At 52.7% G+C, this 25,523-nt stretch overlaps 2 protein-coding genes across 6 annotated transcripts; both read left to right on the forward strand.

Annotated features, from left to right (window-relative positions):
* Positions 1–5,662: 5,662 nt before the first annotated feature.
* FDPS (farnesyl diphosphate synthase) lies at positions 5,663–14,652 on the forward strand (the record flags this gene model as incomplete). Its single annotated transcript, XM_079696860.1, has 9 exons — positions 5,663–5,803; positions 7,655–7,795; positions 11,926–12,006; positions 12,152–12,274; positions 12,627–12,715; positions 12,809–12,881; positions 13,581–13,658; positions 13,761–13,895; positions 14,399–14,652. The coding sequence occupies 9 exons, from the start codon at positions 5,663–5,665 to the stop codon at positions 14,597–14,599; spliced, it is 1,062 nt and encodes a 353-aa protein (XP_079552986.1). The 3' UTR covers positions 14,600–14,652.
* Positions 14,653–15,802: 1,150 nt separating this feature from the next.
* On the forward strand, positions 15,803–24,286 carry RUSC1 (RUN and SH3 domain containing 1; the record flags this gene model as incomplete). Of its 5 annotated transcripts, none has more annotated exons than XM_079696366.1 (10): positions 15,803–17,168; positions 17,446–17,856; positions 18,876–18,974; positions 19,144–19,226; positions 19,345–19,519; positions 19,620–19,725; positions 19,918–19,964; positions 20,646–21,195; positions 21,909–22,037; positions 23,555–24,286. In XM_079696366.1, the coding sequence occupies 10 exons, from the start codon at positions 15,803–15,805 to the stop codon at positions 23,721–23,723; spliced, it is 3,135 nt and encodes a 1,044-aa protein (XP_079552492.1). In that variant the 3' UTR covers positions 23,724–24,286. The 5 variants fall into 5 exon arrangements, with proteins under 5 accessions (XP_079552492.1, XP_079552493.1, XP_079552494.1 ...); XM_079696367.1 differs by having other exon boundaries at positions 19,144–19,220; XM_079696368.1 differs by lacking the exon at positions 17,446–17,856 and having other exon boundaries at positions 19,144–19,220.
* Between the last annotated feature and the right edge of the window lie 1,237 nt (positions 24,287–25,523).

The following is a 25,523-nucleotide window of genomic DNA, read 5'->3' on the forward strand; positions in this document are numbered from 1 at the left end:
CCCAGTGAGCCACCTCCTTCTTCCTGGAAGCATCCCTTCCTTTCTGGATTGCTCTGGGCTTTCTGCTGCTCCTCCGCCTGTCCCTTATCTGTACCCTTTGTTAATTGTCCTCCCTCCCCACCCCACAAGGCATGAGCTGAGCAGGAGAGCGGTGACCCAGGGCCTTGACGGGTAGGTGGTGAGGGAAGGAAGACATGACTCTGGGAAGGATCCACAGGTGCCTCGGAGGTGTCTCTGTAGAGGTGTGCAGACTTAAAGGCAGACGAAACAGATTCTGGATGTGGCTGTGCCACTCTTGAGCTGGACAGCTTTGACCAAGGTCCTCACACCAAAGGGGAAATCTTACAGGTGAGAGTTCAATGAGATAAAATATATGTGAAAGTGCAGATTTCAAATGCCATTGACTTAATAGCTATGCCATAAATAGGGTGTTTGTAGAAAGAATAAAAAAAAGGAAGAATGCTTTGCATGTCTCAAATAACCAGGCTGCCCACTGGGAGCTGTCTCACCCTGGGTCTCTACTTTCTGGTGTTTTTTTTTTATTAGCTTTTTGTTTGTTTTTGTGTTTTTGGCCACGCTGTGAGGCATGTGAGATCTTAGTCCCCAGTCAGGGATTGAAGCTGCGCCCCCTGCAGTGGAAGCGGGGAGTCTTAACCACTGGACTGCCAGGTAAGTCCCTGTTTTATTTTGTTTTGTTTTTGGTCTCCACATTTTTTTAAAAATTAATTAATTTATTTATTATTTACTTTTGGCTGTGTTGGGTCTTTATTGCTGTGTGCAGGCTTTCTTTAGTCGCATCAAGTGGGGGCTACTCTTCGTTGTGGTGCATGGGCTTCTCATTGCAGTGGCTTCTCGTTGCAGAGCACGGGCTCTAGGCGCGCGGGCTCAGTAGCTGTGGCTCGCGGGCTCTGGAGCACAGGCTCAGTAGCTGTGGTGCGTGGGCTTAGTTGCTCAACGACATGTGGGATCTTCCCGGAGCAGGGGTCCAACCAGTGTCCCCTGCACTGGCAGGCAGATTCTTTTTTTTTTTTTTTTTTCTTTTTGCCATACGCGGGCCTCTCACTGTTGTGGCCTCTCCCGTTGCGGAGCACAGGCTCCGGACGTGCAGGCTCAGCGGCCATGGCTCACGGGCCTAGCCTTTCTGCGGCATGTGGGATCTTCCCGGACTGGGGCACGAACCCGTGTCCCCTGCTTCGGCAGGCGGACTCTCAACCACTGCACCACCAGGGAAGTCCACATTCTCTTTTTTTTTTTTTCTTTTTTAAACCCCACATTCGTTTATTTATTTATTTTTGGCTGTGTTTGGTCTTCGTTTCTGTGCGAGGGCTTTCTCTAGTTGTGGCAAGCAGGGGCCACTCTTCATTGCGGTGCGCGGGCCTCTCACTCTTGCGGCCTCTCGTTGTGGAGCACAGGCTCCAGACGCGCAGGCTCAGTAGTTGTGGCTCACGGGCCCAGTTGCCCCGCGGCATGTGGGATCTTCCCAGACCAGGGCTCGAACCCGTATCCCCTGCATTAGCAGGCAGGTTCTCAACCACTGCGCCACCAGGGAAGCCCCAGTCCACATTCTCTTTGAAAATATTCTTTTCCATTATGGTTCGTCATAGGATACTGAATTTAGTTCTCTGTGCTATATTTAAAACCTTGTTGTTTATGTATTCTATATATAATAGTTTACATCTGCTAACCCCCACTCTTCTTCCCAACCCCCTCCCCCTTGGCATTGGTCTCCACTTTCGATCCATCCTCTTCCTGGGCGGGGGGTGGGGGTGTCCCTTCTAGGAGCTCCACCTGCTACAAAGTACAGCTCTGGGGAATTTTCCCTTAATGGCCTTATTTCACGGTGGAGTTGCAACAATCATATGGGTGTGCCTGGCCAGCTGCGTGGGGCTGAGAGGGGAAGGGTGGGATGATTTGGGGGTGGGGGGCATCATGGTACAGGATGGGGAAACTGGAGTGAGACTTTCCTTTTTTTCAGCCTTGTGTCTTTCCTTGAGGAGTCTCCTAGCACCCAAGGTTCTATTGACCTGATCTCTAATTTCCTTTGAGGTTCCTATTTTTTCCTTATGAATTCCTGTCCAAAGGTGGAGGCGGACCATCCTAGCAACCCAGCCTTGCCAAATGTTAGCAATGTCACACCCTCCTCACCCAGGTTGTAATTTACTGTGTAATGATGTTTTCCTGGACCTCTCTCTAGTTCTACTCTAGGTAGGTGTAATAATTTTTTTATTGTCGTAAAATATACTTAACATAAAAATGACCATTTTAGGGCTTCCCTGGTGGTGCAGTAGTTGAGAGTCCGCCTGCCAATGCAGGGGACACGGGTTCGTGCCCTGGTCCGGGAAGATCCCACATGCCGCGGAGTGGCTGGGCCCGTGAGCCATGGCCGCTGAGCCTGTGCGCCTGGAGCCTGTGCTCCGCAACGGGAGAGGCCACAACAGTGAGAGGCCCGCGTACCACAAAGAAAACCAAAAAAACAAAAAAAAAACATTTAAACCATTTTTTTAGTGTACAGCTAAGTGGCGTTAAGTGTATTCACACTGTTGTGCAACCATCACCACTACCCATTTGTAGAACTTTTAAAATCTTCTCAGAATGAAACGCTATACCCGTTAAACAATAATTTCCTATCCTTCCCTCTCCCCAGTTCCTGACAACCACTATTCTACTCTCTGTCTCTGCTCTAGGTACCTCATGTAAGTGGAATCATAGAGTATTTTTTCTTTTGTATCTGGTGTATTTCACTTAACACAGTGCCTTTGAGATTCATCCATGTGGTATCATGTGTCAGAATTTCCTTCCTTTTTAAGGCTGAATAATATTTCATTTTATATATATACCACATGTTGTTTATCCATTCATCTGTTGATGGACACTTGGGTTGTTTCCACCTTTTGGCTGTTGTGAATAATGCTGCAATGAACATTGGTGTACAAGTTTTTTTGCCTCTCTGTTTTCTCTTGGGTATATACCTAGGAGGGGAATTGCTGGGTCATATAATAATTCTATGTTTAACATTTTGAGGAACCGTCAAATTGCTTTCCCCAGCGACTGCACCATTTTACAGTCTCACTAGCAGTGTATGGGGATTCCAAGTTCTCTATATCCTCACCAATGTTTGTTATTTTCAGGTTTTTAATTTTTTTTGTTTTTACTATAGCCATATTACTAAGTGTAAAGTGCTATCTCATTATGATTATGATTTGCATTTCCCTAATGACTAATGGTATTGAGAATCTTTTCATGTGCTTATTGGCCATTTGTGTATTTTTTTTTGGAGAAGTGTCTACTCAAGTCCTTTGTCCATTTTCTAATTGGGTTGTTTGTATTTTTGTTGTGGAGTTCTTTATATATTCTGGATATTAAACTCTTATCAGATGTATGATTTGCAAATATTTTCTCCCATTCTGTAGGTTTTTTTTTCACTCCTGTGATAGTGTTCTTTGACGTACAAAAGATCTTAATTTCGATGAAGTCCAATTTATCTATTTGTTGTTGTTGTTGCTTATGCTTTTGGTGTCACATCTAAGAATCTATTGCCAAATCCAAGGTATGAAGGCTTACCATTATGTTTTCTTCTAAGCCTTTCATGGTTTTAGCTTTTATATTTACCCATGATGGGTGGGTAAGCAGTGTTGTGTGTGTGTGTGTAAGGGTAAAGTTTCTAGTTTCTGCTGAGTCTTATCTTTCTTGAGCACTTAAAGCACTTTATATACTTTATATCACAGTGTTATCCTCATGTAACACATGAGGGAAGATAGTCTCAAGGAAGTCAACTGAGGAGATAGTCTCAAGGAAGTCAACTGAGGCTCAGATAAGTTAAATGATTTGCCTAAGTTAGACAACCTGTAAGTGACCAAGCTGGTCCGGCTGGGTTTTTAGTAATGTGCCACTCAACTGCACAGGAAGATAATGAAAATTTAAGTGCATAGTAAAGGTGACAGCTCGGAGCTAGGGTGCAGGGAATTCCCAAACTGTTTCGCTTTCACCTCTGCTGCCTCCATCCGCGGCTGCCTCCATCCGCGGCTGCCTCCATCCGCGGCTGCCTCCATCCGCGGCTGCCTCCATCCGCGGCTGCCTCCATCCGCGGCTGCCTCCATCCGCGGCTGCCTCCATCCGCGGCTGCCTCCATCCGCGGCTGCCTCCATCCGCGGCTGCCTCCATCCTCACCCCACCCTCCGCCCACTCCAGCTCCTCCTAACTTCCGGCCCTGAGCGCAGCCCTTCCATTGGCTGTTGGTTACAGGGCCTCATGCTCATACGAGGGGAAGCAGCCAATCAGTATGTCTCGTCTCCGCCCAGCCAGCCAGCACTAGATCGCGTGGTCCTTGTCACTCCTATGGCATGTCGGGAATTGTAGTCTAATGAAGCATTTCTGCCTAGAGTGAAAGGAGATCGAGAACTACTGGTCCCAGGGAGCTGAGCGCCGAGCGGTCCGGCTTTTAGGAGTACCCAGCCAACAATTTGGAGCAGCAACTGGCGTCCAGGAACAGGTGAGAGAGGTCGAGGGCTGGCAGGGGTTAGAAAGTCGGCCTTACCTCTGTAGCGATACTTTAAGGCACAGGAGGTTCAGTCTGTTGTGTTAGAGTTCCCCCGTTTTGGGGGTTGGTGGGACCGACTGACACTGTGGATGTGCAGAAACTCCTGAACTCTGCCATGTGCTTTCCTGGAACCCCACAGCATAACTGCACCCTGCTTTGCTCTTATGCTGCGAACCCTCCCCACCCACCCAGTGTTGCTCCGAGGCTGTCTGCGCAGTCCCAGTTCTGTGAGGCTCAGGACGCCCAGTCCCAGAGCCCCAGGCTACATGTCCATAGCACCCAGGGGTTCCTCTTTCACTTCTCTTCTTGAGGCATCTCAGAGCCTGTGCTGCCCTCTCCCCGCCTACCAGGGGAGACCTGTGTTCTAGATTTGGCGCTGACACTCCCCACTCCCCAGGTATCTTCCTATCTCCTAGAGCCTCAGTTTGACCTCCATAAAATAGGGTGATTTAAGGGTCCTCCCAGCCCCTAGTCCTGAGGTCCTTTACTCTGTACTCTTCTATCATGTGCTCCAGAACTTGGGGGAAGAAGCGAAGAGTGTAGCAATTCCAGAGGCTCCCTGGAGGAGGCGTTGACGGTTTTTCAACCGGATAAAGTTAGGTGGCATTAAGTTCTAGCCGTCTTATTTTAAGTGTGATCATTTGAGTCTTGGTCACCCAGCCATACTATTTGTTCCCTGCGTTTCTTTCTGTAAATGTCCTCAAGCTCAGCCCAGAAGAGAGTGGGGCATTCTGGGTATGGAGGTAAAAGTTTGGAGGGTGACCCAGGGAGCTGACAACGTGCATCTGCCTTTGGTGCTTGCTCCTGCAGGGAGTGCTCGATGCCCCCTCCCTATGCCACCCCCCATGCTGCCCCTGTCCCGCTGGCTGAGATCTGTGGGGTTCTTCTTGCTGCCAGCCCCCTGCTGGGTGCCCCGGGAGAGGTGGCTGGGTTCCCTACCGCAGCCCTCCCTGGTGCATGGGTGCCCAGTCCTGGGGGCCTGGCACAGTGCCCGCTGCTGGTGCCAAGCATGGACAGAGGAGCCTCGGTGAGTTTGGCGGGGTGAGGGGCCTTGGGGAGGGGAGCAGCTGATTAGGTTTCTGACTTGTCCTCCCTCTTGTCAGAGCATTTTACTCCTCCCTCAGAATGAATGGAGACCAGAAATTGGATGTTTATGCCCAAGGAAGGCAGGATTTCATCCAGCACTTCTCCCAGATTGTCAGGGTGCTGACTGAGGAGGACATTGGACACCCAGAGACGGGAGATGCTATTGCCCGACTCAAGGAGGTGAGGGGTTTACGACTTGAGAGAGTGAACCTTTGCACTCTCTGTGCATGTGTGGGATCCAGCTCTGGCTTTTGACAGGTATGGGAGCAGGCTTTTATCTGAGTGACTCTGGGTCCACTCTGGAGGGGCTGGGGCCTGGGCAGGTATATTTAGTCAGCTGATCAATCCTGCCTTGTGGTTCTGCTGAGCCAGCCAGACTGCTTTGTATGGGGGTGAAGGGCCTTGAACCTCTTAAGTCTTTAGTTTTGTTGAGAAAGGGAATTTGGTGTCCAGAAATCATAAGGTGCTACCTTGTCAGGGACCTGGGAGGAAGCAGTCTGAAGTGGGCCTGAGTGAAGCTAGTGTATCATCAGAAACCCCTGCTCTAGAACAGGAGCTACTGCTGGGATACTTAAGTTGCCTAATTCTTTTATTCTTTTGGAGTATCCAGTAATTCTTTTTGTAAATGCTGTATCATTTGTCTGAGAGGAACTAAGGAAAAGGATGTCTGTCTACACTGGGATGGAAATTAAAAGGGAAGTCTGCCCAGTGAATTAGATCTGGTTGACAGCAGGGCAGCAGAAGGCACAATGAGAGGCCCCAGCAGGAGGGGATGCCATTGGAGGAGTGGGGGGTGGGTTCCCCAACCTCGGTCCCCTCCAAGTTGTCCTCTGGCCAACTCTGTGGGTAGGGGGCTTGCCTTTAATAAAGTGAAAGAGGCTTTTCATTTACAGATAGGTTGAACTGTGGGTTGGAGGAGGTGGCTGAGAAAGGAGGAATGGGCTGTCAAGGGGAAGTTAGGAGAATTGGGGATGGGGTGAAGGAGAGACGTGAGCACGTCAGCCATTCCCATAGTGAAACCTCTAGGTGGTGTTTCGGGGGGCTCTGAGGAGCTCCAGTTCTTTATGTCTCAGCGCAGAAAGAATTCAGCAAGAGGCAAAGTGATAGAAAAGAAGTGATTTATTAGAATAGAATGCTTGTGAGGCTTACAAGCCAGTGGGTGAGAGGGTGCTGCACCCCAAGAACTTCGTGGGCTACAGTTTTATAATCAAAGGAAAAGTGGGGAGGAGGACAAGACCATCTTCTTCCTCATTCTTGAGTAGATGTCACGCTTTCATCATCAGCTCCTCCTCCGGGTTGGGCAGGGGAGTTTTCTTGTCCCTACATGTTTAAGCCAGGACTGTCGTGGCACTATGGAACAATTATTTCAGGTCTCAGTACAATGAGGGTCTTTTACACTGAAATGTCGCCTTTCCATAAATTGTTTTTTGTGTGTGCAGAGAGCATGTTCTAGGGGTCATTAACTTACTGAACTCACTGGGCAGGATGTGGGTCTCATGCCACCATTGTTTTATTGTTTTGGGGCATATCTTATGCTCTGTTGCATGGTTTTGTTGCTAAGCAGGCCTGCTTGGTTTTGTGGTTAAGCAAACCTGCTTTCTTCAGTGATCATTAACTTACAGGGGTCTCTCATACTTTTTTTCTTTCCTTACAGTCCCCTAGTGGGATTAACTATTTAATCACCTACTTTGTCCTTTTACTCTGTCCCTATCAGTAGCACGTACAGAGTTTTCGCCCAGTTCAAGCCCTGTCCTGGGTTTGGGAGCAGATTTTAATCTCCAGTGTGGAGCCTTTAAGTGTACCGAAGAAGACAATGCAGAGAGAGCCTGGGGACTGGAGAACTTCTAGCTGTGCTCCAAGATTTGGGAAGAAGCCAAGAGAATAGCAATTCCAGAGGCTGCCTGAAGGAGGGGTCGGGGTGGAGGAGGAAAAAGTTAGGTCTCGTGGTTGGAAGTGGGAAAGGGCAAGGAGAACTCTCAGAATAGCTGCTCTGCAAACCCTGATGCCTTGTCCCTCTGCCCTTGTCCCCAGGTCCTGGAGTACAATGCGGTCGGAGGCAAGTACCATCGGGGTTTGACAGTGCTGGTAGCGTTCCGGGAGCTGGTGGAGCCCAGAAAGCAGGATGCTGATAGTCTGCGGCGGGCCCTGACCGTGGGCTGGTGTGTGGAACTGGTAAGAGGGAGGGGGAGGGGCAGGAGAAGATGAGGTTTACTAGAGTGGGGTACGCTGGGTAGGATGGGGTGGGGCAAGGAGGGATGGGCCTGAAACTTGGTTTCTTGGTTGTTTGGGTTTCTGCGCCTCTGGTGTGCTGCAGCTGGACTTAGTGAATTACTCCAAGGGTTAACAAATGTGGGGAAACTCTTTTGCCAGTAGGTACACATTTCATCTGTAGACTTGCTGCGGGCCAGGGCCTTGGAACTGGCCATAAAGTTGTCAACTCTTTTCTCTGAGCAGAGGACAGCCACAGAAGTAAGATAGTTCTTCTAGAAGGTTATTCTGTGGCAAAGATTGAAAACTGGAAGCCCATTGGTAGTTTTCGAAAATATTTTAAAATTAAGTTCCCTAAATCTAACAAAGAAGAGATTTCACATGAAACACCAGATTTCTAGCATTACTTGGAAAATTGCTAGATCTGGGTCCAGAGTCCCATGTAGCAACAGTTGGCTGAAGTTGAATTGAGGCCACTTTCCCAAGACGGGACATGTGTGGGTCTGTCTATCTTGCTCCAATCCCCACATCTTCCTGTCTCCAAGCTCACTTGGCCCTTGAAGGTGTATGGTTTGCTGGCCTGGCCTAAAGTCTTCATTAGCGACAGGGGGATCAGGTTCTGGGGGCGGCGGTGCCAGGCCCTGAGGAGGGGGCCAGTGAGCCCAGGAGGGAAGACGCTCAGGGCTTGGCGAAGGACAGGTGATTCTGCCCTGCGGAGAGGAGCAGCTGGCCCGAGGGAGGACGTGACGAGCTGAGTCAGCCACACCGCATTCTCGGTATGAACAGATCAGGCAGATCAGGCGGAGCTGTCTGTCCTGCAGGTGTTGGAAATTCCAATCTGGAGCCTGTAAGAGAGATGGGGCTGGAGAATAGGGATTTGCCTCCAAGGAGGTAGAAGGACGATGGCCTCACTGTGGATGGGTCCCCTGGTGAAGGGCCCCTGGTGCCCTTCTAGGGATCGGGAGGGGCCGAGGAGCCCGTAAACACAGAGGGCGGGCAAGGAGGGAAGGGCAGGAGGAGGGGGCAGAGCTGTGGGGCGGAGGGAGGCGAGAGCGCAAGGGGCCAACAGCTCACCTGGTAGAATCAGTTGCTGTTAACCTCAGCCGCACTGGGTGCACCTGGGGGTGTTTCTCTCTTTTTCTTTTGGCTGTGCCATGAGGCTTGCGGGATCTTAGTTCCCTGACCACGGATTGACCCCTGGACCCTGGCAGTGAAAGCCCTGAGTCCTAACCACTGGACGACCAGGGAACTCCCATGTTTTCTTTTTTTAAAAAATTAATTAATGAATTAATTTTTGGCTGTGTTGGGTCTTCCTTGCTGCGCGCGGGCTTTCTCTAGTTGCGGCGAGCGGGGGCTGCTGTTCGTTGCGGTGCGGGGGCTTCTCATTGCGGTGGCTTCTCTGGTTGCAGAGAACGGGCTCTAGGCGCGAGGGCTTCAGTAGTTGTGGCACGTGGGCTCATGTTGTGGCACACAGGCTTAGTTCCTCCGTGGCATGTGGGATCTTCCTGGACCAGGGCTCGAACCTGCGTGCCCTGCATTGGCAGGCGGATTCTTAACCACTGCGCCACCAGGGAAGTCCCCCCTCCGTGTTTTCTTAAATGCAGCTGTACTGCTGTCACTTCCCCAGGATTCCATTTGAGCTGTCCACCATTGTTTTGGATGATTTTTGTTATAATTTCTGCTTCTATCTTCCTTTCACTTCTACCTCATCTCCTTCAATCTCTTATTTTTCTACTTCAGCATTTACTTCCTAAAAATGAGGACATTTGCCTATGTAACCACAATACTGTTATCACATCTTTGTCTGGGCTGCTACAACAAAATACCACAGGCTGGGTAACTTATAAACAACAGAAGTTTATATCTTCTCACAGCTCTGAAGGCTGCGAGGTCCAAGATCAAGGCACCAGCACGGTCGACTGAGGGCTTTCTTCCTGTTTCATAGCCAGCATCTCCTTGCTGTGTCCTCAGGTGGAAGGGACAAGGGAGCTCTGTGGGGTCTCTTTCATAACGGCACTAATCCCTTTCATGAGGCTTCCACTCTCATGACCTAAGCACCTCCCAAAGGGCCCACCTTCTAATACCATCATCTTTGAAGGTTAGGATTTCAACATATGAATTTTGGTGGGGGACACATCCAGATCATAGCAACATCCAAGATATTTAACATTGGTACTAAAATATTATCTAATGTATATTCCATATTTAAATACTTGTAAATCCCCCCCAATTGTCCACTATAGGTTTTTTTTTCTTTTTTTTTTTTTTAACATCCAGGATCCAAGCAGGAGTAATGTATCGCATTTGGTAGTTCTTCTCCAGTCTTTAGAATACTTCCTCTATCACAATTGACTTTTTTTAAAGTCCAAGCCAGTTATTTGGTAGAGTATCTCACAATCCAATCTGATTAATATCATGAGGAAATAATCAGGGTAAACATTTTGGTAAGGATGCTACATAGGTAATGTGGTATATTTCCTGTTACTTCCCACTATAGTACATACCTGGGAAGATGACTAAAAAAACTCAACCCAGTACTGTGGTACCATCCCTATAGATTTAAAGTTCTAACAAATAGAAAGTGCAGTTGGGGGGCAGAGAAGATTGAGGGAGGCCACAGAATGAATGCCCTTTGGAGACAATCTTGGTTGAGTGGTGCTGGTTGAAACCAGATGGCCCTTGTAATCACTCAGGGGAGGCAGCGGACCTGTGGCTTCAGGGGAACAATGCCACTCCAAATAAACACATTGTAAATAAAACATGTGCCCCCAGTGTGGAAAACCCAGGTCCCACTCCAGGGCGAAGTCAGAGGTCAAGGTGCAGATGGATGCCTCTTCCCCAGGGACTTCGCCTGGAACAAGAGCAGCGATCGCCATAACCCTTTCTGCACTGCCCACACATGAGCTGGTGGGTGGTGTTGGGCGCTTCCTCTGAGCAATGCAGATCCACTAGAGCACATACAGGGATCAGGGTGGGGTGAAGGTTTAAAAACTATATCTTTGGGGAATTCCTGGTGGTCCAGTGGTTAGGACTCGGTGCTTTCACTGCTGAGGGCCCAGGTTCAGTCCCTGGTCAGGGAACTAAGATCCCGCGAGCCGCATGGTGCAGCCAAAAAAACCAGAAAAAACAAAACCCATGTCTTCAAAAGCTGTTTGAAGGAGCCGGAATGTGTAGCCTGACTGCAAGAAGTATCCTGGGGGACGTTACCGTGCTTCATTCTCTCATTTATTTCTTAGACAAACATTTATGACACACCCACTCTGGGAGCATGCTGTGCTGGGCTCTGGGAGTGCCAGGGGGACAAACACATTGCCCTGCCTCCAAGGAGTTCACAGTCCTTTGGGGAACCAGCACGTTTGGGTACCTTCAAGTAGGCTGGCACTCAGAAGAGTAAGCCCTTTGATGATGTTTAAGACCCATGGGTGAAAGTTACCAGAAGTCAGACTTCAGTTCCATCCTATTAGACCTGCGCTCCCAAATGAGCTCCCTGAGGTGGGGTTTTGTTTCTGGTCACTGGAGTAGGTAAGCAGAGTGCCCGGGGAGGACACAGGAACAGGCTTTTTTGTTCCAGAAGTCATGTAAAGTCAAATTGCATGAAGAAATCTTACCTGAAGCATTCACTGAAGTTTTTGGCAAGAGAGTACAGTATATGAAGATGTTTCATCATCCCCCTGATACCAGGGATTGTCTAGGGCTGCTTGTCTGGAGATGCCAGAGATCTGTTGTGTCTCTTACTTTGAAAACAAGGGAGTTTTTGTCCCTTTTTATAGTTGGGAAGCCTGAGCCAAAGAAGTCATGTAACTTTCCAAAGTCCCACAGCACAGATGAAAAGTCCTTGGTGGACTTCCCTGGTGGTTCAGTGGTTAAGATTCCACGCTCCCAGTGCAGGGGCACGGGTTCAGTCCCTGGTTGGTGAACTAAGATACCACATGCCACATAGTGTGGCAAAAAAAAAAAAAAAAAAAAGTCCTCGGCCTCCTCATCCTGACCTTCCTTACCAGCTCAGTGATTCTCAAAAGCAGCAGCTCTGTTTCTGGTAGAAGGAACAGTAATAAGGAGCCCTGGGGCTCTTATTCCACTTTTCATTCTCCTAGCTCCAAGCCTTCTTCGTGGTGTCAGACGACATCATGGATTCATCCCTCACCCGACGGGGCCAGATCTGCTGGTATCAGAAGGTAAAGTGGGCGGGAAGGTAGCGGTGGGCATGGGAACGGGCCACAGAGATGGTCACGTGGAGACTATGGAGGTGTTCAGAGTTACAGGTTCTTGGTATGAGTCTAGGCCAAAGACTGATTGCTTGTTTTTCTGTGTCCTTGACAGCCAGGCATAGGTTTGGATGCAATCAATGATGCTTTCCTTCTGGAAGCATGTGTCTACCGCCTGCTGAAGTTCTACTGCCGGGAGCAGCCCTATTATATGAACCTGATTGAGCTCTTCCTGCAGGTGTGCTGCAGACCAGGGCTCAGTGCCCAGAGGCTGCCCACAGTAGCCTTGGCCTCTGTAGGACATTCTCGTCTAGCTTGTTTCGGGACACAGGAGATACCTCGGTTTGCCTGGATGGGGAAGGGAATTGGGGAGGGTGGTGGTGATGAGAGGGGCTTTTGTGTCTCTGTGACTGCCGAGTGGTAAGGGACTGTGTGTGTGACTGGATGGGCCTTGAGTCTTGGGCCTCTCTCCCTCCTGCTGTCTTTCTGACTGCCCAGTTGTCAACTGGTATGGGGTGTAGGGCCCAAGATTTCAGGGTTCTCCAGCCCTGGAGAAAGCCCAGGTCATGGGCCATTTTCCTCTTCCTTAGAGTTCTTATCAGACTGAGATCGGACAGACCCTGGACCTCATCACAGCCCCCCAGGGCAATGTAGATCTTGGCAGATTCACTGAAAAGAGGTGAGGGACAATGGGAACCATATCTGGACAGTGAGGGAGGGCTGGGGCGGGGGCATTATCCTTCTGAGGAGTTTATCTTCTCCCCGTACTCAGGTACAAATCTATTGTCAAGTACAAGACAGCTTTCTACTCCTTTTACCTTCCTGTAGCTGCTGCTATGTATATGGTGAGTGAGCCTCCCCACCCTCGCTGCCCTGCGCATGTGGGCTTTTGGATAGGAGGCCACAGGGCAGACAACTTTGGACAATCTGGTGCCCCCACTGAATGGCTGTGTGATCTTGAGCAAGTTACTTAATCTCTCTGAGTCTGTTTCCTCAGCTGTAAAATGAGGATAAAAATCCCCACCCATGGGACTATTGTAAAAATTAACTGAGTGGTTAATATGAATGTGGATGGCCCATCAAGGGGGAACAATAAATCCTCCATCTGCATACAGATAGGAGTGGGGAGGATATAATTCAGGCTTAGAGGGAGGAGACTGGATTCGGAGGCGGGTTGGTGGGATTAACTGTCTATGCTGACCTTCTCCAAGTTTCCTTTTCATCCTGAAAGAATTTGGAAATGGCAAAAAGATTAGGAAGAAGGATCAGAGTGACTCAGGGACTGAGCCTTGTGAGAGAAGAGATAGTCTGAGGGCCTCCAGAATGGACTCACCTCTGCTATGACTCACAGGAAGACCTAGCTAAAATAAGTAGGATAGGGGCTGGACCATCAGTCAGGACTTCCCAGATCAGGGAAGCCAGGGATGTCTGAAAGGAGAGGAGAGATTTGGGGGCTGCACTGGGGCAAGACCTTGTGGAATGAAGCGGCCAGGAAGATGAAGGCACCTCTGGTGTATGGCTTGTTAATCCCCTTTTCACTGTAGGCGGGCATTGATGGGGAGAAGGAGCATGCCAATGCCAAGAAGATCCTGCTGGAGATGGGAGAGTTCTTTCAGATTCAGGTAGGAAGGCATGAGGCACCGGCAGAGAAAAGGCTCCACCTTTCCTCCTTCCCTGCCTTGGAGCCTCTTCATTCCTCCTTTTCTGCACCCGCCCCCACCCAGGATGATTTCCTTGATCTCTTTGGGGATCCCAGTGTGACGGGCAAGATCGGCACTGACATCCAGGACAACAAGTGCAGCTGGCTGGTGGTTCAGTGTCTGCAACGGGCCTCTCCGGAACAGCGCCAGATCCTGCAGGTGCCTGAGAGAGGGCTGTGGATCCCTGAGCTGCTGAAAAAGGGGATAGAGAATTGGTTCTTCAGTGAGGATGATTTTGCCCCCCACCAGAGGACGTTTGGCAGTGTCAGGAGACATTTTTTTGTTGTCATAACTTGGTGTGTGTGCACGTGCCTCAGGTCTCTCTAGTGGGTAGAGGCCAGAGATGCTGCCAAACATCTTACAATGCATACAGTAGCTTTCCACACAAAGTATTATCCAGCCCCAAATTTCAAATGTGCCAAGGGTTGAGAAAACCTGGGCTAGAGGAAACTGAGGCCTGAGCCACTATCTGAGCATTTGGGATGGGGAGGGGGAGGGGGAGGTTCAAGATCTTAGATACTAAGAGACACTTGAAACTGGAGGCAGGAATGGAGTGAATGGCGTTGGAGATGTTCTGGATTTTCTGGATGGGGGAAGGAGAGGGGACCTGGAGGTGCTGGGGGGAGATTAATAAGCCCATTTTCCTGCCCCCAATCCTTCAGGAGAACTATGGGCAGAATGAGGCCGAGAAGGTGGCCCGGGTAAAGGCGCTATATGAGGAGATGAATCTTCGGGCTGTGTTCACGCAGTACGAGGAACACAGTTACAGCCGCATTATGGGTCTCATTGAGCAGTATGCTGCGCCCCTGCCCCCAGCCATCTTCCTGGGGCTAGCAAACAAGATCTACAAGCGGAAAAAGTGACTCAGAGACTGTGAAGGTGGAGAGGGGAGGCTCTCAATAAATTGTCGTCTAACCTGTGGTTCTTCTGTTCCTGCTTGTGCCAGCCAGGGGCGCAGCTCTGTCTAGAATGGGCAGGGTGGGGGGCAGTTGCATGGAAGCGAGGACCTCGGGCCTTGGCTTCAGGACCCCCTTGGGACTGAAAGCTTAGGACGCATCAAAAGCCATTGAGCCGGGCCTGGGTGGGTGGCACAGGCGAGACGTCAAGCGCTGGGGGCTGGGTCTGAGCCACGCCACGCCCATGCGTGAAGGGGCGCGGCTGCGCAGCGCTGGCGGCGGGTTGTCCCAGCTCCCCTCCCCTCCAGTCTGTGCGGGCCGGGCGGGGACCCGAGCTGAGAAGGAGCAGACGCTGGAGCGGTTTCAGGAGGACCCTGGTGAGGATGGCTCGTCCTGTGGGTGTGGATGGACGGATTGGGGCACGCGGTGTGGGGCAAGAGAGGTTAGCGGTAAAAAATGAATAGAGAAGGGGGGGGGGGTGGTAGCTGGATGATAGAGACAAGTGCGGAGAGAATGGATAGACGCGCTGGTCTTCGGAGCAGGGTGAACGTGCACCGTGGCTGGAGGCCGGAGCCCGGAGCTCGGTGTCTGTGCCGGCTGGCCTGCCTGCCAGGCGGAGTTGACATGATGACGGCTGCTCCGTCCTTTCCCCCACGCCCGCCCCTTTCCTGCATCAACCAGCCAGACGAGCCTCCCCACCACCCAATTTCAGAGCATCTGGGCGGGGCGTCCCTTGACCCCTTCCCCTGGGAGTGAGGGGCAGGCTGGGGAGCAGGGCCAGATTGCAGCAGAGAGGACCCGGAGCCCATTCTGGGCCCCATTCTTTTACAAGCCCCCGCACCTCCAAGGAGATCGAGAGCGCAGCCGCATTCTCTGACCCTCCCCGCCCCATTCCCGGGGGGTTACATTCGACTCCACCTGCAAACACTGCAGCGGAAACTAATGGCCAGTCGATGTCTATTTGCATCTCATTTAAATATTGTCCAAGGCGCCTTTCCAGGCCTGCCCCAGCCGTCAGTCACCTCCGTGTCCTTCCCGCGGCCCGCTCCCTCACTGGCTGGGTTTCACCATCCCTGTCTTCTAGGGCTGCCTCTGCGGTTGCCAGGTAGGTGGATGTGAGAGGCCTGCTCCTTCTCATTCTCTAGAGACCATCCCGTCGCCGCTGGCACCATGCTGTCCCCTCAGAGGGCTTTACTCTGCAACCTCAACCACATCCACCTCCAGCATGTCTCTCTGGGCCTGCACTTGTCCCGCCGTCCGGAGCTTCGGGAGGGGCCCTTGAGCACATCCCCTCCCCCAGGGGACACTGGGGGCAAGGAGAGCCGGGGCCCCTGCAGCGGGACCTTGGTGGACGCCAATTCCAACAGCCCAGCCGTTCCCTGCCGATGTTGCCAGGAGCATGGGCCAGGCCTAGAAAACCGGCAGGACCCAGCACAGGACGAAGAGGGGGCTGCCTCTCCCTCGGACCCGGGTTGCTCCTCCTCTCTCAGCTCCTGCTCAGATCTTAGCCCTGATGAGTCCCCCATCTCGGTCTACTCCAGGGACCTCCCTGGCAATGAGGATGTCCACCCTCAGCCCAGCATCATTCCTCTGGAGCAAGGCTCCCCACTGGCTTCTGCAGGTCCAGGCGCCTGCTCCCCAGACAGCTTTTGTTGCTCTCCTGATTCCTGCTCTGAAGCTTCCTCTCCACCTGGCCCTGGCCTGGACTCCAACTGCAATGCCCTGACCACCTGCCAGGACCTGCGTTCCCCAGGACTAGAGGAAGAGGATGAGGCTGAGGAGCAGGACCTCCCTACCTCTGACCTCCTAGAGGCTGATGATGGGAAAATCGATGCTGGGAAAACCGAACCCAGTTGGAAAATCAACCCCATTTGGAAAATTGACAAAGTGAAAACTGAAGCTGGCTGGAAAATCACTGAGAACAATAACTCTGATTGGAAAGTCAATGGGACTACTAACTCTAGCTGGAAAACTGAACCTGGAAAATTCGACTCTGGTTGGAAGACCAATACAGGAATAACTGATACGGGCTCCAAAACAGATGCAGGGAAAACTGATGGGGGATGGAGAAGTGACGTCAGCAAGGAGCCAGTGCCCCACCGGACAATCACGTCCTTCCACGAGCTGGCCCAGAAGCGCAAGCGGGGCCCAGGGCTGCCCCTCGTGCCGCAGGCCAAGAAAGACCGCAGTGACTGGCTCATCATCTTCTCGCCAGACACCGAGCTGCCCCCCACGGGGTCGCTCGGTGGCTCCCCGGCGCCTCCCCGGGAAGTCACCACCTTCAAGGAACTCAGGTCCCGAAGCCGGGCCCCGCCCCCGCCAGTCCCGCCCCGAGACCCCCCAGCTGGCTGGGCCTTGGTCCCGCCCCGGCCCCCACCTCCACCCGTCCCTCCCCGGAGGAAGAAGAACCGACCTGGGCTGCAGCCCATAGCAGAGGGGCAGCCCGAAGAGGGCAGGGCGGGGAGCCCAGCTGCTGGTGAGGAGGCCCCAGCCGCAAAGGAGCCGGAGGAGCCAGGCCCGCAGGCCAGCGTTGAGGGTAAGAGGCCACTGGAGGTAGCGAGAGGAGGGCTGGGCTTTGGCCTCGCCCACACCTCCAAAGCTTCCAACCCGACGCCCTGTCTTCCCTCCATTCTGTGTCACCCATCCTTCCCGTCCCCTTCTACCAGGGAGCGCTCCGGGAAAGGGAAACTGGGTGGGTCCTTGGGTTACGGGACTAACTCTTTGCTCCCTCTTTCTCCCGCCCCTCCTTGCCTGGCTGCCCATCCCGCTGGCCTCCTTCCCCTCCGCACCTGCCCCGCCAATCCCGCCTGCAGCCGGTCCCCTCCCGCTCCCTCGGCCTCTGGTTTTCCGGTTCTCGGCTGACGGGCGCCCCCTGTTGGAGGGTGGGGGCGCGGCCGCAGCTGGGTCTCTGCTCCTGGCGCCTCTGGCCGGCTGGCCCGGCGCTAGGCTGCGGCTACTGGGGGCGCCGAGTCCCCCAGAGGAGCAGCTGCTGCCTGTCCGCCTGTCCCCGGTGGGGGCCTATTCGCCTCCGGCTAGGGGGGACCTGCCTTGCCTGGCCAGCCCTGAGCTGGCACTGCTGCTGTCCCCGCTCTTTCCCAGAAGTAGCACCTTCCCCGCCGCGGCTTCCCCACTCCGCCAGGTACCCGCCCCCCCGCTGCCATGGCCACCTCATCCGCCGAAGGCCCCTCGCTGGACCAGGAGCCCACCGCCTCCTCCCAGGCTACGTAAGACGGACCCGGGCCAGCCCCGCGGGCCACGCCTCAGGCGGGGCTGCCCCGCCCACTCCAAAGCCCCACCCATCCTCGCCCTGACCGATTCTGGGTCCTGCCCTTCAACCTGGGCGGATTCTAAGTTCATTGGTACTGGGGAGTCTGTCCCTGCTGGCTCCCTGTACTGGGCGAAGGTTGCTGCTTTCCCCGCTGCGTGGCCCGGCCACTCTCCCTCGAGGCCCGGGCATAGTGGATACGGGCTTAGCAGGCTTCCATGCGTTTAAGGGGGTCCCAGCAAGTCCATTGGTAAGGACCTTGGGTCACACCCTCTGTGGAATTCCCTGGCCAGTGCAGTTCGAGGCTGATCCCCACCTTGTTCGGGAAGGGTAGAGGGTGAAGTTCGCTGAGCTCATTGGCCGAAGGGGTTCTGGTCACTCCTTCTCCATGGGGCCAGCCCCACGTGGGCTGCAGCGGGAGCCCTCCTCCGAGATGCTGGCGCAGGACCCCGGTTTCCCCTTTCCGGCGCCTTCCAGCCTCCCAATCCTTGGGTCTCCTCTCCCCCGTCTCTCCTCCCTTTCCCGTCTGTCTGTCTTTCCATTGGTCCAGGCTCCCCACGTGCTCCTTGGGTCCCTGCAGACCTGACAAGGGCCCCGGGCGGCGGGCACAAGGCTGCCCCTCCCTTCCCTCGCCCTGTCATCTCCCGCCTTACAGGCCCCTGCCTGGCAGGCGGGAGGTGAGCGCGGCTGCCCCACGTCGGGACTTCCGGGATCGAGGAGAGGTGGGAGCTGGGCCGTGAGGAAGGGAAATAGGAACCGGGAAGTGGGGAGCAGGATGGCAGTGCTGAGATATGTGCAAGATTTCACTCTGGGAGCCCGGGTCGAGTTGCCCTATGCTCCACCCAGCCCTGTGCTCCCTTTCCCAAGACTTCAAGGGCAGGGATGCTGCAGACCCACGGGAGATGACCCGTGTGGAAGCCTGGAGTCCTTGGGGTAACCCCTGGTAAGTGTCACTGCCTTCTTTTTCCCTTACCCCAGTCCGTAGTTCCTGGTCGTTCACCGGCGTCCCCGGGGACCAGCGACTGTGGATGGCAGAAGCCCAGAGTGGGACTGGCCAGCTGCAGGAGCAGAAAAAAGGTAGGACACCCTGACTTTTGACCCTTGGCTTGGGAATCAACTTCCCCTCGCTTAGGCCTTCCTCTCTCAGGGTCAAATTGTGTAAACCGGGCTCTCCAAGTTCCTTGGGGTTTGCCTGGGGAGAGACAGGGGGCTTTGACGCTTCTTCCCTTCCCTGCCCCCCACCCAGGTCTCCTGATAGCTGTCAGCGCTTCAGTGGATAAAATCATCTCGCACTTTGGGGCTGCCCGGAACTTAGTGCAGAAGGTGAAGGTGCCTGTGGGAAGGGCGTTGGGGTTGAGGAGGTGAATGTAGCTCTGAGGCGCAGGAGCAATCGGTGGGGAGAAGGCTGGAGGTATCTCTGGACCCATGCCCATTGCACTGCCTCCAGGCCCAGTTGGGGGATAGCCGTCTGAGCCCAGATGTGGGGCACCTCGTGCTGACCACCCTTTGTCCGGCCCTCCATGCCCTGGTGGCCGACGGGCTGAAGCCTTTCCGGAAAGACCTCATCACTGGGCAGCGCCGGAGCAGCCCCTGGAGCGTGGTGGAGGCGTCTGTGAAGCCAGGTGAAGCGGGGAGAGTGGGGGGCTGGGTGGGCGGGGGTAGGGACTGGGGTAGGGACTGGGGCAGTGACTGGGCCTGGCTGACTGCGCCCTGTGTCCTCAGGCTCCAGCGCCCGTTCCCTCGGAACCCTGTATGGCCAGGTCAGCCGTCTGGCCCTGCTAAGAAGCAGCCGTAGCCGCTTCCACGCCTTCATCCTGGGCCTCCTCAAGTGAGTGGCCTTCTTTCTGGCATCCCTCCCATGGCCTGGGGACAGCAGGAGTGTCATGGGTGGGACACTTGGTGGGTGCCCCATATCCCCAGAGAAGGCCTTCCCTCTTCCAATCTCATCTCCCATCCTCCACCCACAGGGGGCTGGAGTTCTCCACCTCCTTGAACTTCTGTTCCCTCCTCTCTCCTCCAGCACTAAGCAGTTGGAGCTGTGGTTTTCCAGTCTCCAGGAAGATGCAGGTCAGAGGCTCAGATGGGAGAGGATGGGGGTGCTAGGCTGGGGCCGGTGGGGGAAGGGATCTCTTCTGTTGGTTCCCCCTGGTGCCAGATCTTACTACTCTTGCTTAAAACTCTTTCAAGGAGTCTTATTGTCCATAGGAGGAACGACCCAAACCCTCACTGTAACCTCCAAAGTCTTGGTTATCTGGCCTCTGCCTTCTTCTGCTCGCTGCCTTCAGGTCTGGGCTTTCCCTGGTCCTGTGACAGTCTTCCTTTCCTGTTCTTCCTGCCCCAGGGCCCTATTTTCACTGTCCCTCCACCTAGAATAGGGCTTCCTGCTCCTCCTGCCTCCTCATTCACTTTCATTCATCCTTTGGGTCCTTCTTCAGCAAGGCTCCACCCCCACCTCAAACTAGGCTAACTCACCCCTATTCCCCACCCCGCCCACCCATTTTGCTCCCATGGCCCTCAAGTCCTCCTTTTCATTATATATTTGTCACCACACGTTCTACATGTGTCTCCCTCTCTAGGCCGTGGTTCCACACAGGCGGGGATGTGGCAGCTCTGCACCCCTCCGTGTCCCCCTCTCTCTGCCCCAGTGCCCAGCATAGTAAGAGGCCTGGGAGGATGTTCGCTGATTGGTGGGCTGATGCTCTGGACTAGGCCCAGAGCGGGGGCTGATGTTAGCCTGCTCTTTCCCAGGCCTGCTGTCCCTCCTGTACCTGCCCACCGGCTTCTTCTCCCTGGCCCGGGGTGGCTGCCCCTCCTTGTCCACGGAGCTGCTGCTCCTGCTGCAGCCGTTGTCGGTGCTCACCTTCCACCTGGACCTGCTTTTTGAGCACCACCACCACCTGCCCCTGGGCCTGCCTCAGGCCCCTGACCCCCCAGGCTCACCTCCAGCCCTGCAGCAGACTGTGCAAGCCATGCTGCACTGGGGGGGTCGGCTGGCCCAGAGCCTCCGGGGGGCTTCTGGGGAGACCCCTCCAGGCCTTTCGGCCCCCTCAAGCCCTCCTACCCAAGGCAGCTGGTGGGAGCAGCTGACCCAGGCTTCCCGGGTCTACGCCTCTGGTGGCACCGAGGGCTTCCCTCTTCCCCGGTGGGGATCGAGGCATCACAGGACTGCAACTGAGGTCGCACAGGAGAGGTCCCTGCCCTCAGAGGAAGCTGCACCAGGCAGAGGCGTATGGCTGGGGAGACTGTTTGGAGTGCCTGGGGGCCTCACAGAAACTGAGAGTGGAGCCCCAAAGTCCAGGTAATGGGGTCCCTGGTCCTCTCCATGACCTCTGACCTCCTCTCAGAGCCCTCAGTCACCCCAATTTGTTTTTTGACCGCGCCACGCAGGTTGTGGGATCTTAGTTCTTGGACCAGGGATTGAGAACCCGGGCCCCAGCAGTGAAAGTGCCGAGTCCTAACCACTGGACCGCCAGGGAATTCCCTCAGTCACCCCAATTTGAAACTCAGTAGGGATCCTTTAGGTCAGAGGTTGACAGTCTGGCTTTTTACAGCCCTGAAGTAAAAATGGTTATATTCTTAAGTCGTTAAGTTTTAACAGTTATGTAAATACCTGCATAATATTGTCCATTTTGCCTCTTGGCCCTCAAAGCCAAGAACACTTTCTGGCCCTTTAGAAAAAAAGAAAAAATTCGCCAACTCCTGCTCTAGGTTTTGACCATTGGTAGCTCTTTAATGGCTTCAGGTACTCTCTAGTGACCCTCTGGATCTAAGCCTGCTGGTTCCATAGGTCCCTTTGTAGTTTTTGGTGTTGTAGACGTTCGTTGTCACCTCCCTAGTCACCCTAAAGGTAACTGTCCCACAACTGCCACTCTGCCGTCAGCAGTGACCAACTCCTGACCTCTTTTGAACCACAGTTGTGTCCCTCAGCCTCTTCCTCCCTCCAAAGTCCTGGGTACCTGGGTTCTTTTTATGGAGGTGAGTTGACCTCTGTGACCCTGCACTTTCCTCCAGGAGACCATCCAGCTGGCTGTCCCCGACAGTGAGTGTGTTGGCTCTGGTGAAGCGGAGGGCACCTCCCGAGACTCCCTCTTCTCCTAAGGAACTTGAGGTCTCGGCACCCAGCACAGCACAGACCCACAGGTAAGGAGGGTCGGGGAGAAAGCAGTGTGTGTGTTATACCTATGTGTTTTTCTGTTTTCACAGAGTAGATGGGAGGTGGTGTAAACGGCCTTGGGGTGTAAAGTCAGACAGTGCTTGGTTTGCGTTGCATCTTTGCTATTTATTACTGGTGTGACACTAATTTCTCTGAACCTTAGTTTCTTTCTCTGTAAAAAGAGGATAATTTATACTTTTGTTATGGTTGTCATGAAGACTAAACGTGATTTTATTCTATATAAAAGCATTTGGCACACAGAAGGTGCCCAGTTAGTGGTAACTTTTATTACTGTATGTGTATATGAACGCACACGTGTGTCCATGGGGGCACTGTTCTTCTCTTTAGTGGGGTCTTCTAATTTGGTATGAGGGGCTGTGTTGACTTTAGGGTCTGGCTTCGGTTCTCTCAATCCATTGAATTAGGCTTCTTGATTTTCCATTCAATTACTTTTCAAGTACTTACTATGTGCTTAGCATTATGCTGGGGGAGGGAATGCAAAGGAAAACCTGTTGGAGTCCCTGCCCACAAGGAGCTTGTATTCCAGTGGGGATACCAGTGAATAAACGAGCATTTACAACTCTGTGTGGGAAAGACTCTAGGAAGGAAGACTGAGTCCTTTGGAGCCATAGAGACAGGGCTTCTTCCTCAGGTCTGGGGACTCAGAGAAGGCCTAGTGATGGTGTGGGGTGTGCATCTGAAGGAACAGGATGCAAAGGTGGAGAAGCCCAGGTGTGGTAAGTGAGGAACTATGAGTACATGATTAGTTGTGGCTGGAGTGGAGGATGCTGGAAGTGGTGTTAGGGAGGTTGATGGCTTCAGTAGGCCAGCTAAGAAACCTGGACATCACTCCAAGGCAGTGGGAGCCATTGAAGGGTCTTAAGCCTGGTGATAATAGGCTTGCTTGTTTTAAGTTTTAGACTTAAACAGCTCTCTGACTGCTATTTGGAGAATGGAGCTGGAGAGGGTTGTCAAGATTCAGGCACACCAGTTAGATCATATGCCAGTGGTCCAGAGAAAGAGTATAGAGGCCTAAATGAGGACAATGGCAGTGGGGTTGAAGAGAAAGATAAATGGAGTGGTGGGAGATACAAACACCAAACAGGTTTTGGTGATCGATTGGATGTAAAGGCTGAGATAGCCTGTTTTTTGCCAGGAGCAACTGGGTGGAAGGTGATGCCATTTACCACTATAGGGGACACAAGGGGACTGGTTTGGAGGGCTAAGATGAGTCATTTAGTTTGCATATGTTGAATTTGAAGCACCAGAGAAGAGCAAATTGCATCAAATAAGCAGCTAAAGAGGGGGTTTGGAGCTCGGGAGAGGGCTGGGGCCCCAAATAGAATCAACATGTTGATAGATGGTCCCCATGTCTCTTCCAGAGCCCAACTGATGTTTACTGAGCTGAACCAACAGGGACATACCACAGTGGGAAGGTGAGGCTGGGGACAGCGGGGCACCCCTGCCTCACTTCATCCCAGCATCTCCCTCTGGCTCCTCACAGGGCAGTCCGAGCTCTCTGTGACCACAATGCTGCAGGACCTGACCAGCTGAGCTTCCGGCATGGGGAAGTGCTGCATGTCATCGCCACTGTGGATGAGGACTGGCTCCGCTGTGGGAAGGATGGAGTGGAGGGGCTGGTGCCTGTGGGGTACACCTCTCTTGTTCTCTAGGCCTAGGACCTTTTCCTTTCCTGCACCTCTCTCCCTCCTGTCACCTGGGAATGGAATGGCCTGTGAACACTCCCCCATGTAAACTGATCATCCCCGAAGTACTTTCCCTGTCTGCAAAATGATACTTTCCTCCCACATCCATTTCTGCTAACATGTAGAATAAACTTTCCTCCTTCCCTCCCATACCCATCTATAAGGTGAAATCTGCTCTTCTTCCAAATGTATAAAAAGGCATTTCCCTCCATGCAATCTCTTTCCTCTTTCCAATCCGCAGTAGGGAATAGCTCCCTATCTGCAAAATGGAAATCTAGCCCCCCTCTATCTTTTTCATCTGTAAGTAGATTGTGCCAGTGCAGTATATGCCTCAGTTTCCAAGACTAGAAGGGCCTCTAGGCTTCTTCCTGTGTATGGAAACTTTCCCCACTCCACCCATCCCATGTTGCCTGTATTTATGATATACTCATGCTGTACTAGGTGCTGAAGTCTGGACACCCCTGGCGGGTGGCCCTGTGGTGTCGGTCTGCCTTCTTCTTCCTGTGTCCCAATAAAGAGTGGGAGTTGAACGTTGTCTGTCACTGTCGGTTTCAGGACATAGGCTAGGGGGGAGGGGAGGGAGGCCATGTTATGGGGAGCCCAAGGGAGATGCTTCCTTCCTAGCCCAGGTCTAGTTCTTTCTGTTCCCTTAGGAATGGTGAAGTAGCCCCCGATTGGTGCCTGACTTGCAGGAAGTGCCTCTCTAGCCTGAGACTTGATATCTTTGCTTGGTGAGACTGATAAAGGTAGGAGCCTGAGGAGATATGGGAGAGTTGGGAAGACTTAGTCCATGAAATTGTGCTTATCAGACTCCTGTCTGAGGTGATGGGAAAGATTAAAGGTTTTAAGAAGGGACACATTTTTTTCTATTTAATATCACCATTCTGTGGTGCTATAATTTTAGGAAGCATAATAACTTGACATCTATTACTTTGTTAGAAGTTAATGAATTTCAGGCTTTTGAAATGAGAATAGCTAAATGCTCTAGAGCTTGGAGGATGGGGCTGGAAATCACTATAAATGACTGCCTAGAGGAGAATCACTAAAACGTTAGACGAACAGAAAGCTATAATTATAACCAGGCAACAGGAAAGTTAGGGAGAAGCTGAGAACTATGAGGTGAAACAGAGGAAAGAAATTTTAAGTTTTCCTTCATCTTTGGGAACTTGGTTAAGAGCACAATGGGCTGGTGTTAAGAGAAAGGACTTAAGGAAATAAAAATCTTAGATCTGAAGCTTTGGAAATACTCAGGGGCAGGGTTGGTTAGAATCAGATGTCTCATACTTTAGCCATTTTCTAAGATTTAATGCTCCCCATTCCTGGCCAATTTATGTTATTCATCTGCTCCTTGCTTTTTTTTTTTTTTTTTTGCGGTATGCGGGCCTCTCACTGTTGTGGCCTCTCCCGTTGCGGAGCACAGGCTCCGGATGCGCAGGCTCAGCGGCCATGGCTCACGGGCCCAGCCGCTCCGCGGCATATGGGATCCTCCCGGACCGGGGCACGAACCCGTATCCCCTGCATCGGCAGGCGGACTCTCAACCACTGCGCCACCAGGGAGGCCCTGCTCCTTGCTTTAATTTTGCTTTTTGTGTTTGGCGGCCCTCTCAGTTTTGGACCTCAGTTTGCATTTCAGGTGTTTTCTAGGGTGATGTTTTTCAAACTGGATTCTGAGAGCCTCTGGGAATTCAGTTATATTCTTAAGAGCGGGAGTACTCAAGTTTATGATGCTTCTTCAATTGCAAATTACTCCTGCAAAAAGAAGTTTTA

This window comes from Hyperoodon ampullatus (genome assembly GCF_949752795.1).
Source record: "Hyperoodon ampullatus genome assembly, chromosome: 2".
Lineage (NCBI taxonomy): Eukaryota > Metazoa > Chordata > Mammalia > Artiodactyla > Ziphiidae > Hyperoodon > Hyperoodon ampullatus.